This window comes from Motacilla alba, chromosome 2 (genome assembly GCF_015832195.1).
Source record: "Motacilla alba alba isolate MOTALB_02 chromosome 2, Motacilla_alba_V1.0_pri, whole genome shotgun sequence".
Lineage (NCBI taxonomy): Eukaryota > Metazoa > Chordata > Aves > Passeriformes > Motacillidae > Motacilla > Motacilla alba.
In genome coordinates, this window is record NC_052017.1 from 34,183,960 (window position 1) to 34,196,173 (window position 12,214).

Here is a 12,214-nt window from a genome sequence, read left to right on the forward strand (position 1 = left end):
CTCTTTCTAATTTAGTGGGATTTGGGCATGCAGACCAAATGGAAACAGAGCTTTTTTTTCTGAGTGCAGCAATGCATACTTATTTGGAACAATTAAATCCTTTTCAAAGCATTCCATGTCTGTCCCAGCCTAAAATTCAGCTGGGTGTTATAATAGCTTATTGTTTGATGCAAGCACAGAGCACCTGTAAAACTGAAGATTGTTATCATTTCTCAATTGACAGATGAATGGGAGAAAGTTGTATTTTATAGTCATATACAGATTATGACATATAACATGTATAGCCTGTTTTAAATATAATGCTTTATAAATATTATAAATATTGATTACATATTATAAGTAATAATATACACATGAAACAAAAAAAAAAGTTTGCATTTTTAAATGTGGGAAAAGCAACCTCAAAATTTACAGGATGGTTTTGTTTTTTTTTCTTTTAACAAACTGAAAAAAATGCTGTCTGTTTTTCACTAAAAATTTTTGAGAAAGAAAGGTAGGGCAAAAACGAAGCCAACTTTGAAATACATGTCACAATTGAGGAAAATTAGAAAGTAGCAAGATCCAGAATAACAGAAGTATTAGGGAAAGTGATACTGTTTTTCATTCAGGATCTCAAATGCCTGAAGGCTATTTTCGGCAGATTTGGGGCTTTTCTAAAGATGTTTAGTGTATAAGTTAGGATCTATGTTGATAAAAGGAAGCATCAAGCAATTAATTGCACTGCGATGTCAGTCTTTAGGTGGAAGAAGCACTGTGAAAACTCTCTTGTTTCCAAAAACCCCAGTACTCCAGGTACAAGGATAACTTCTTTGAGGTGTTACCTTCATATGGCATTTAGTGGGGTAGCTTCAGAGTAAATGTGTCACTTAGGGCCATTGCCACAAGGAACAGTTCGGTGTTCCGAACAGGGAACATAACACTCATACCTGTGAAGCACCAATACCCACTGCTTCCCTTTCCTCCTCAGAAGATGACAGTATATGTGCTTCTGACTTCCTGTAGGATCAAAAGGGAAATTTATTTATTCACTTGATCAGAGGTAAAGCAGGCTGTCCTGTATGAAATGTTTCTCTTGCTGTCTGTGTCACTCACAGTCACTTATTGAAATGTTATGACTGAGTGGAAATCAGCTATAACTGATGTTGGCCACTATGTTACTTTGATAAAATAATAAAAATAATCAGTAAGGACCAAAAGTCATGAAAGGTGAGGACCTCCATTTCCTCTTGGCTTGATGGGGATTTTTTTTTTAAATTGCCTTATAAAAGGGAGAAAAAAGGGATTGTGCCCTAAAAATCACTGGTATGAGGTTAGCAGATATTTCACATTTAGGTGAATGCAGGTCTGAGTAGCAGGTCTTCTGTTTTGGTCCCAGTTTGCAAACTCCCAGGTCCCTGCAGGCTCTGGTGGAGTCAGTCACACAGTTCCTGAAAAAACTGAACGGTTGCAGAATTTGATCTTGGGTTACCATTTCATTCTAGAGGGGATTTGGTGGTGTCGTCAGTCCAGTAAGCTCAATTTTTATGCCATCACATTTTATTTGACACTAAACTAAAACAGCTGTTTGCAATTAGCACACATGAAAGAAACAATAACAAAACTGCAGCCTGCCCTTCAAGCACTACACATACTCAGTGCAAAGAATTTACCAAGTTCTGGTGATTTTCCCTCCCTCTGCTCTAACTGAAACATCGAAAACAATTGATCTCACTGAAGACCAAATGAAAAAGAATGTTTATCATTCCCTGAATGTTTCTGATTGGCAGCAGTGACTGGTTATTGGAAAATTTAGGCTGCTCCAGATGTGGGCATGGACAGGACTCTCGCTGCTGCGGAGCTGATCTAAGCATGAAGTTAAAGGGAGGCAATGGCTGTTGCTGCCCTGGGACACGATGATGTAGAGAGCTGGTTTCTTACCAGGACTGGGATCCACGGCAGCTGGCCCACCCTCCCATTGGGAACAGTGAACAAGGAGCTTGTAAAATACACAGACCAAATGGAAATGACCCCTACTGACTGAAACCAGCTGCATGTCAGACCTCTCACTGTCTCTCTTGATTTGCTATCTCAAATAAATGGATGTGGTAGAAGGGCTACAGAAAGAAAACAAAATAATTTATTCTCCTTGAAGTTTCACCACACTAGCAAGCTTCAGTTTTTACAGCTGAAAAAAAAATGTTTATTCACAGATTAAGTTTTTCCCTCTTTTTATTTTTTTAATTTTTTTTTTTTGCTTTAAAAGTCTGCAGTTTAGAAGACATTCTGTAGTTCAGTTTCAGAGGTCTTTGTAAGGTATTTGTCACATAAAACTTCTGGCTAATGAGAGCTTGGTTGTTTTGCATTTAGATTCAAAAAACAAAGTTACAGCAGCTTTTTTTGGTGCTTAGATGTACATGGTGGCTCAGCTCCATGAAAAACATTTTAGTGAGTTTTGAAGAAACATGACACAGAGAAAGATTGGACTTACTACTGCATTTTCCCCTGTATTTTTCCTAATACATTCCTGGGTAACACCAGTTATTCTGAGCATTGTGAGGAGCTGCTTGAAGTAACCATGGTAGCATTTGAATTCAGGAACAATTAAGGACAACAGCTGCTCCAGTCCTCCATTTGATGCCCAGGATGGGTTACTGCTATTGATATTAGATTGCCCTCTGTTCTGACTTCAGAGGTAGAGAAGGAGGTACTTAACCTCACTGGCACAGTCACCTTTGATCTCTGATTTTGAGATCATCAGGATGGGACACATGCCATGCAGTTACAGTTTTATAGACTTTTTAAAGGAAATTTCTCAAAAGACATCAGTCTTGACTTTATTCTTGCAAACACACATACTGACGTGTTTTGCAAAAATTTTTTTTCTTTCAAGTCTTGGTCAGTCAAGATCATTAGTGAAAGAAGTCACCAAATTTAGATTAATAGATACATTAGAGAGTCTCAGTAGAATGACATTCATGAAGTCTGAAAAAACACGTGGATACAAAAACTTGAGGATGACACTTTGAAGCGAATGTTACTTCTTTTGCCTTCCACAACCTTCTATTTTTCCTCTATTTTTCTTTTCTTTTTTTTTTCCACTTAAGAATTTGTTTCTTTCTCACTAACAGTTGTACAAACACAATATAGTAATAGCTTTGAACATAGAAGCCTTTACCTGTAGCCTTGCAGTGTTGCAACAGCCAGATGTTATTTCAATACAAAATAGACTGCAATCCCCATCTGTAGCTTCTGAGAGTCCAGGCAGTCACTCTTTTTGCTTTAAAGACAGAACCAAAATGCAGTTCAGCCTGGCCATTGTTCTTCAGCTGGCATTTTTTGTCACATTGGCTTAAGGATCTTATGACAATCATCTGTGACCCACAGATAGATATTGATATGGGGGAAAGGCTCATCTCTGTGCCTCCAACCATTCACCTCTCTGCCTCCTACCACTGCATTTTTTTTCTGACTGTCCTGTGGTGAAATCGCCTACAGATGAGTTCTCTGCTATTCATTCTATCCTCTGGCTGGATATGATGTAGTTGATGGGTTATTCAAATTGTGCTGGTTTGGCATCAAGTGATACTATGCACCTCCTTCCTTTCTTTTTTATCTTAACATTTTCTGCTAATTACTTGCATTAGTGAGAGTAAATCAATTTACTTCTTTGAAAATATAAAGAGGTCTTGGGTGGCTGCCTGTAGATAATGTTCTATGTTGAGCAAGAAGCAGAACCATGGATGTGAAGGAGGTTTCTATGGGTTTGGAAGAAATTCTTCTCCTAGCTGGCATATGTGGGGCTCTACCTTTGGCACATTCTTGGAGGAGGCCAGTGATTTCAGGAGTCCAAGGGTCAGATGACACCAACAAGATGTCTGTATGCCAGTACAGCTCACAGCTTTGGGATGACCCTGTAATTGTGCAGAAAGGGAACCTTTTTACTCTGTATTTCTGCAATATCCTTTGTACACAAAGGCCCTATGCTGCAGTCCAAAATGTTTCAACCTTGCTCACTGGCCTTTAGTTGTGTTCAGGTAAAAGTGAACAAATCCCATTGATACTAAGGAAAGTTTTGCCCTGGTAAGATTCCAGGGCCCGATCCAGTTGCATGTGGCATACAAAACAGAGAGAGGTTAAGATGTGACAAAAGGACAACACACATTTGAACTTTTGAGCAAAGAAGGAAGATCAGGTTGAGGACATCCTCATTATTTTCCCATCTTTACGATGAAAGAACTGGTTGGGTACCTGAATTTGAAAACATGTCAATGCAATATATTTTCCAATGAGTCTTTTAAATAATATCTGAAGTAAAAACAAGAAGGGCATTTTGTTGCGTCTTTGTTTTAATCGGACTTTCATTTTTAAAAGTTTTTTAAAAGTGAGAATACAACCTTGTTGAAGGTAACTCTCCTGAGTGGCCACAGAGAGAGACAGTTATTTTTCCTCAGAAGCACAGTAGGAAATGTGTAACTGTTAAATTTCAATTCAGACATTTTAATCTTAAATATTTGCAGTGGAAAACTAGATTAGAGCCCAAGAATATGTTCTTTTTCAAGCTGAAGTAAGATGTCTTTTAGGAAGGGAACAGCAAGAGAAAAGCTAAATAAATCTCAAAACACAAGACAGGGCACCATTTCTGCAACAGTATTTCTGACTGGTCAGATCACCATGTACGAATGTTGAATTTTCTGCCTTGTTCTGTTCCAGAGATTGAAGGCAGCACTGACTCATCATCCTGCTGCCATGTCGAATGGGAATATGAACACCATGGGCCACATGATGGAAATGATGAGCTCGCGACAGGACCAGACGCCACACCATCATATGCACTCACATCCTCATCAGCACCAGACACTGCCACCTCATCATTCATACCCGCATCAGCACCAGCATCCAGCACACCATCCTCATCCTCAGCCTCATCACCAGCAGAACCACCCCCACCACCACTCCCACTCGCACCTTCACGCACACCCGGCACACCACCAGACCTCACCGCACCCACCGCTGCATTCGGGAGGACAAGCACAGGTAGACCTTCGTGTCCTACTGCATCTCTGAGTTTTGCTGTTGGGTGGAGTTAAAGCTTGATCTCAGTATTGTTTCTTCTTGCATGCATGTCTGGTTAGATATAAGACCGTCAGGCTGCTAGTAAATGTCTGCTAATGGTGATGGAGATGCTCAAACTTTATTTAGAAAATGTAGTGAAGCAACAACTTCTTTTGCTGCCTAATTTACTAGACATTTGTAATTTCTTACTTTATAAGGAGCTCCAAGGCTTTTCAGTGCTCTGAGCTCTGCAGATTGCCACATATCCTTTTATGGATGAGGCTTATTACAGAGATTGGCACATTATATATGTTGCTTAATGTGCTTGAACCTGAACTTCTCAGGCCAAGATTTAACAAGCTGTATGAGTTCTACCTGCAGAAATACAAAGTCTTTAGTGAAATGAAATGGCACTGCTCTGCGTGTGTGGCCAGGGGCAGTATTCAAGACTGGAAATAATAGAGGTAGTTCTAAGTAAGGATACACTGGCTTTGAAAAGATTAAATGATCCAGACCCTGTGAAGAGGACAGACAGACAGACATCTGCATAGTATGACAGAAAGATTAGCAGTGAGGGCAGCCAGTACTTGGTGCTTGTTGTGGCAGGAGAAGGAGGAGGATGAAGCCAGTCCAAGGAGAGAGATTTAAACAAAGAAGGCAATTTAGACTTGTGTTCATATGACAAGTCAGTGAAGGTCTCCACTGAATGAGATGGAGGACTCAATTTTTTGGACCAGGTATATCGGCTTCAGCAATTTGGATAATTCGTTATTTGAACTGAATGTTTCTTGAACTAATGAGCTAGTGAGCACAAACTTTAGCAGAGTCATTTTTAAGAGGAATTCTATTAATGTCTTAAGATGATAAGCTTCTGCATCAGGATCACACAAGAAAATAAAGCTATGGAGGCACTTACTACAACATGTTAGGTCTGGAGAGCAATGTTAAGGAAGACAAATGGGCAGTGCATGGAATGTGAGGACAAAGACGAATGCCAGCCATAAGAAGTTCAATCTGTGAAGTATTGTGTCGTTTGCAAATACCTTTCAGACAAGCTCTTAGAAAACATTAAAGAGAATCTGAGTATTTGGCTGGCATCCCAGTGTCCCACAACATTAACTATTTACTAACATCTAGCTTTATTACTGCAGAGTCTGCAAGCACATGGGATTTCCCTAAAGTATTTGCTAATGTAAAATGAATTGTCAGCTTTAGAGAAACAGTCTAAGTAAGAGCAGCAGATTCCCCTGTGAGAGGATGTCCAGAGCTTTCCTAAGTTTACTTCAGTTTTTACTTTGTAAATTCAATTATTTTCCCATCAGTTAATGAGTTATTTTCCTTGGAGTTGTTTAAAAACTCCAACAGAAAGACATCATCTCATATCAGAGAAACGAAAAAATAACCTGATTGCTGTATTGGAGATCACTGAGAGAGTAAGGATAAAGTTGTGCTTAGGCAATTGAGGACTCCACGGATGAGATGGTGGAAGCCGCTTAACTTTCACTGAGGGGTTAAGAGGATAAACATGTTAATGCAGTTGAGGGCATCAGATCCCATGGAGCATTGCTGCAAAACATCCACAGCACCATTTTAAACAGATGAGGAGAAAACGACTGGGGAAAACAGCTACCATGGGGAAACAAACTTCACAGTTTTAAGGACAAGATCAGTGAGCCAATGGCCCTCCTTCAAACCCATTTGAACAGGGGCTTTGACTTTCTTACACAGTTAGGACAGCTTCAACTTCTTGTGCTTTGTATTCCCTGGTAGCTGGAACCCAAAACACTCTCAGGCAGGCAAGAAGAGATATAGGCACATGGGTAGGTGGGCTGACTGGCAGCCACACAGCTGTGTCAGGGTCACTCTGTGTCCACTACTACATGGTCTCTGGAGCTGGGTCTGTGCTGTCAGAAGAGCTTTGCCATACACAGTATGTTGTTGGAGGCAACAGACCCCATGGGAGATCAAGGAGATCTTCACCTTGTCCATGGGTGTAAGTGTCACCAAAAGGATCAGACAGAGGGTGATGGAGTAGGAATCCCAAGGCCAGTGGCTTCCCCAGGCAGCAGAGCTCTTGTTGTGCATCTGTTCCTCTGCATAGGCAATAGTGATTTCTGAACAGATGCACTGAAGGGGGAAAAAGAAGGGCTTGCTAAATAATAACCACATAGTTATTACTTTCAAAGCTCATCCATAGTCCCCATGGTAATGGCCTCTTTGGGGATCAGATTGCTCCAGCAGACGTTAATTTTATGGTGCGATTTTCTAATTATTAACCTCCTTATTCTTCTGAGCCAGATTCTTCCATTTCAAACCACCTGCCAAACGACAGCATGGTCCATGCTGCTGTAAGCTGCATACTCCCATGCTGAGACTGTTGTTATTCTGCACCATGCCCTTCTGTAATGTTAGAATTAATTTCATGCTTTTCAGCTACCATTTTGATACACAGGAGCCCAAGGCATTATGTTTTCATAGAATGAGTGAATGGGTATTGGTATTGTGGTAACTTGCAAAGAACAGAAGTAAATATTGGATAAAAGTAAAAAATCAGCCTCTGATAGGTATCTTTCTGAGAAAGAGATATTTTACCAAGTTGTAGCTATGCTGCCTCAACTACTACAAAAATTATACTGTTATTCTGCATTGGTCCTCTAAAGATTTCTTTATATCAAACTTGGCAGAGTGATAGCTCAAGTGGAGTTGGGGTTTGGATGCCATTTCATTCTCTTAGCTGTCCTATGTTTGTCTTCATGATGGATACCTGATTAGCATCCTCTAAGAATACCAAAATTAACTGACATTTTTATATTTAGTTCATTTTCTTTCTTATGTCCTAGGGAGGCAATGAAATCCTGCTAGAGAATGATGCTCCGATGGTTACTAAGATATAGTCTAACGTATTTCAGGGTTAAGAGCTATCGAGTAATTTAATTATCCCATGTGACATTATTAGTGGAATGATGGCAGCCCTTTTAATTAATATCTTCCTGAGATGGAGAGAAGATTTTGTTGTTCTGAAAATGCACTCTGACTACCCAGAGACTGCCTGGTGTATTCTGAAAACAAAATTACTCACTAGTTATTCAGGAGAAAATGACCACATAAGAGGAATTAAAAAAAAAATTGTTTCATTACCTTTTTCTGCCTTTGTACCAGACTTCACTGAGAGAGTTAAGAAACAAGAATTTTTAAAGCTGAATGGAAAAGGAGCAAAAAGGAATAAGGAAATATAAATAACAGATCTCTGAAGTCTGGAAAGGTGTTATGTATGAGAAAATGAAAGGTCTTTGATGAGATGTTGACATTAAAAGGTACTTCTGAGACCTCTGCACTCAGACATACTGTTAAAGAGGCAGCATGCCCAGCCCTGGTGGACAGGGAGCAGCTGGAATCCCTTGGCAGCGGTCTCCTGGCAGAAGGCAGGGGATGCTGGTGAGAATGGGGGTGTGCCCACTGCAGCTGCCATGGAACTGGCACTCCAACCCTCAATGTGGACAGCATGTTGAAGATTTTATCAGCAAACATATGGAGTTCATCCAAGCTGAAATTTTAAAAATCAGTCAGAAAATGTGGGGTGGCTTATTTATTTTAGAAAGTTATTCTTAATTTTTTTTTCTGCTCCTGTGAGAGAGATTCCCTGACCATGCAACATAAAGCTGAGAATAAATTTGGCTTTATGCAAAAAGCATTATCAGATGTACAGAGTAATTACACATAAAATTGCCACTGTAATTGCCACAAGTCAGCTAGGGGAGGGAGCAAACTAGATTCTAGACAGAAAAGCCACCTCAACTTCGCAAGACCCAAGACGATAGTATCATTTTAATTGAGACAGACTGAGGTGTTAGGCAAACATGTTAATTGCAGCAATTGAAATTCAGGGCTCAGTCTGACAAAGCACTGAGCACGTCCACTCCTTGGAGTCAAAAGGAAGCACCTTGGAGGTTTGGGCCTTTGCCAGAACAAGAGGGTTAATTTTGAGTCAACAATTCCAGTTCCCAGACTGTTCCAGACTGTGCAGGAGTGGCAGCAGCAATGTGAGCTGAGTGTGAGCAATAGGATCCATGGACTGGGTTCCCAGACCCCAAGCAGAGGGGGAGAGAGGGTGTCTCCAGAGCCCTGTAGCCTGGGTGCCACAGACAGGCAGGAAAGTAGTCCAAAAGCCTATTCCCAGGGAGTCGAACATTAAATCTGGTGCTGGTTCCTGACAGGGACATGGGAATGTTCCATCTGCCCAGGAGTCAGGTGGAGAATAGTTTACATGGCACTGCCCCCACCATGCACCTTTTCTGTAATATTGTGGGCCACTTACTCTCAGGAGCAGGATCAACGCTCCCTTGTACTTGAAAAAGCATAAATATATCTTTTTCTATAATTTTGTAGCAGTGGACTGGATGTGGTGTTCCTATACTCCCAAAGCCAGGGATAAATTGAATAAAAACAAGTATAGCGTCCACAGCAGAGAGGTCAAATGGAAACTGGTAAGAGGAATCCACACAGCGCAGGGACAGCAAAACATAGGTTCAAGTTCAATTCCTCAAAAAACAGGTTCAACCTAAAGTCTTTCTTTGCCCATGAGGGGCAGTGAGGTCTGCTGCCCTTGTGCAATCCCAGCCCACAGCTTCCCAGATCCATGCAGGCGCAAAGAGCTCTGCTGCTTCTGTCTCCAGAGATGGCAAAGATTGAGGTAGAGACGGTGAAGCTTGGGAAATATAAATGGCCTATAATTTTAGGCAACTGGGGGATAAGGGGTGAAAGAGAGACACAGAAATTAGACCACTACAGTCCTTTGCTTTGATTAAAAGAGATCCTGAGAGAAACTGGACATTTGAAATAGGTGGTGGAAGAGAATGCATCTAAGTGAATGCTTTTAAGAACTAACTCAAGGGAGAAAAAATATTCAGATGACCATTAAAAAAAAAATCTCTTTTGACTATGGCAAGGATTTGCCAGCAGCTGCTTTCAGTGGCACCTGGTGCAGCTTTTGGCTTGGGCCTGTTGCAGACCTTGCTGGGGAGCAGGCAGAGTGTGTGTGATTCTCCTTCCCATTTCAGCATCCCCTTCTGTAACTTCTCACCCTTGCCACCCCCTGCAAAATGTCTTCTTGCCCTGCAGGTTTCGCCGGCAGCGCAGCAGATGCAGCCCACGCAGACGGTACAGCCACCACAGCCGACTGGAGGTCGCCGGAGGAGGGTGGTGGATGAAGACCCAGATGAGAGGAGGCGGAAATTTCTGGAAAGGAACCGAGCTGCTGCCACGCGCTGCAGACAGAAGAGGAAGGTCTGGGTGATGTCACTGGAAAAGAAAGCAGAAGAGCTCACCCAGACAAACATGCAGCTTCAGGTGCGAGCCACTGTCTGCGCCCCTGAGGACACAGAGGGGCTCTTTGTGCTTGACTGACGGTGCCTTTGGGGCTGCCCCCGCACAGTCAGCTCCTGGTGGGAGCTCAGGCACAATCAGTCTGTTAATCAAGATGTGTGTGCTTCAATTAAAGAAATAATTACATTTTAGTGGGATAAGCCAGGAAAAAGCTGTCTTGGGATTCAGCAGCCTTCACTAGATGGAGTTGTATTTATTTTCTTTCCTTGTCACTGTTTTTTGTGGGGTTTTTTTTTTTGAAGTGCCATTACATGTACGTAAAAAATTTCTTGAGACCAGGGCATGTAGTTAAACCCTCATTCAAAGCCAGCGAGATAGAAGCACAAATAGATCACTCAGTGAGAAAAACTGGATAGATGAAAATACCATCAATATGATAATAAAAGCCTTTCTTACAGTGCTGTCCTTCTTATGGAAGGCACAGTACTTCTGCTTCATGCAGAGGTGTGCCTGTGTGCTGCCAAGGACAGAAAACCATTTGTAGAATGGCACTCCTCCTAAACATTCTCCCACAGAACTCAGAGGTGGGAGCAGCACCCAGGCATTGGCTGCAGCTGAACTGTAGGTGACAGCAGTCCTGCCCTTGAGCATGGCAACATGGCCTTTGCCCCCACAGGTCTGCCCCCTGGCCTCATGCAGAGAGCCCCAGCATTTCCCGATTAGACTGAAACATTGCCTTAAGCATCTCTGGGGCAGTGAAGTTAGTTCATTTGTCAGACTGCCTTCAGAGGTTGCAAAATAATGTCACTGACAAATGTTAACATAAACCTGGCACACAAGCTCCTGAATGCCTTTTCAGCTCAATTCATTCAAAGTTATGGAGCAGGTTCTTGGGTAGAAGCTTTGTGGAATAGCATGGTTTAAGCTTTGTTGCTAACCAAAGTCTCTCTTTCCTCTCTAGAACGAGGTTTCCATGCTGAAAAATGAGGTAGCACAGCTGAAACAGTTATTGTTAACACATAAAGACTGTCCGATAACAGCTATGCAGAAAGAATCACAAGGATATCTAAGTAAGTAGCTGGTATGTTTGCGCTGTCTCCACACTCCTCACAGGAAAGCAAACCTTCCAATTCTTCCCTCCAGAACCCTTTCTTGGTCATATTATCATTTGAACCTGTCTTCTCAAACATCATCCGAGCCATCCAATCTCCTGCCCTTATTTATCCAGCCCCGCTCAAAACCAAAAAAGCCCCGGTTTGCATCCCACACAGCAGACTAGTCTTCCCCACCCCTCCTTTCGGCAAGGAGATGCACATGGATGGACGTTCACTCCCCTGTAGAGGATCCTGCTTGAACTCAGCTCCAAACCTGCAAGAGTCCTCCTGGGCACGGCGCTGCCAGAACCTTAAAATAACTCTCAAAAGGAAAGTTAAAAAGGAAAACATTACAGTCCCCTCCAGCGAAAATGGTACTGTGCTCTGACAGTGGCACAGACCAGGCCTGGCGCAGGTTTTCAAGGTTTGTTAACTCTTTTTTAACTCTAATCATTCTTTCTTTCTTTTTTTTCTTTTCCCAAAAAATTCTCAGCTAATGGAGACATTTAATCAATTCTTTCTAGTGGGCACATTTTTTGAGTGTAGTCATTTAGCGACAAATTCTCTGTTTCATTCTAGAATGGTTCAGAAGAGCCTCAGGGCTTGCTAGATTCTGACACTGTCTTAAAATAGAGCCCATTTCTGTCTCCTCTGCATCACTATGCATCTGTCTCTTTAACAGTACTCAAAGAAAAAAACATATAATTGCATTACATGCCTATCAGCTGTTGCTTGAATTAGATTTTCTGTACTGCAGCGCACTGCAC

At 41.7% G+C, this 12,214-nt stretch overlaps 1 protein-coding gene across 10 annotated transcripts in view; it reads left to right on the plus strand.

The window, feature by feature from the left end:
• CREB5 (cAMP responsive element binding protein 5) overlaps positions 1-12,214 on the plus strand; it is a 262,858-nt gene that overhangs the window by 244,896 nt on the left and 5,748 nt on the right. For all 10 annotated transcript variants that reach the window (XM_038129981.1, XM_038129980.1, XM_038129987.1 and 7 more), the window contains 3 exons: positions 4,690-5,013; positions 10,150-10,377; positions 11,315-11,423. In XM_038129981.1, coding sequence (XP_037985909.1) covers positions 4,690-5,013; positions 10,150-10,377; positions 11,315-11,423 — 661 coding nt within the window. The remainder of the gene's footprint in view (positions 1-4,689; positions 5,014-10,149; positions 10,378-11,314; positions 11,424-12,214) is intronic.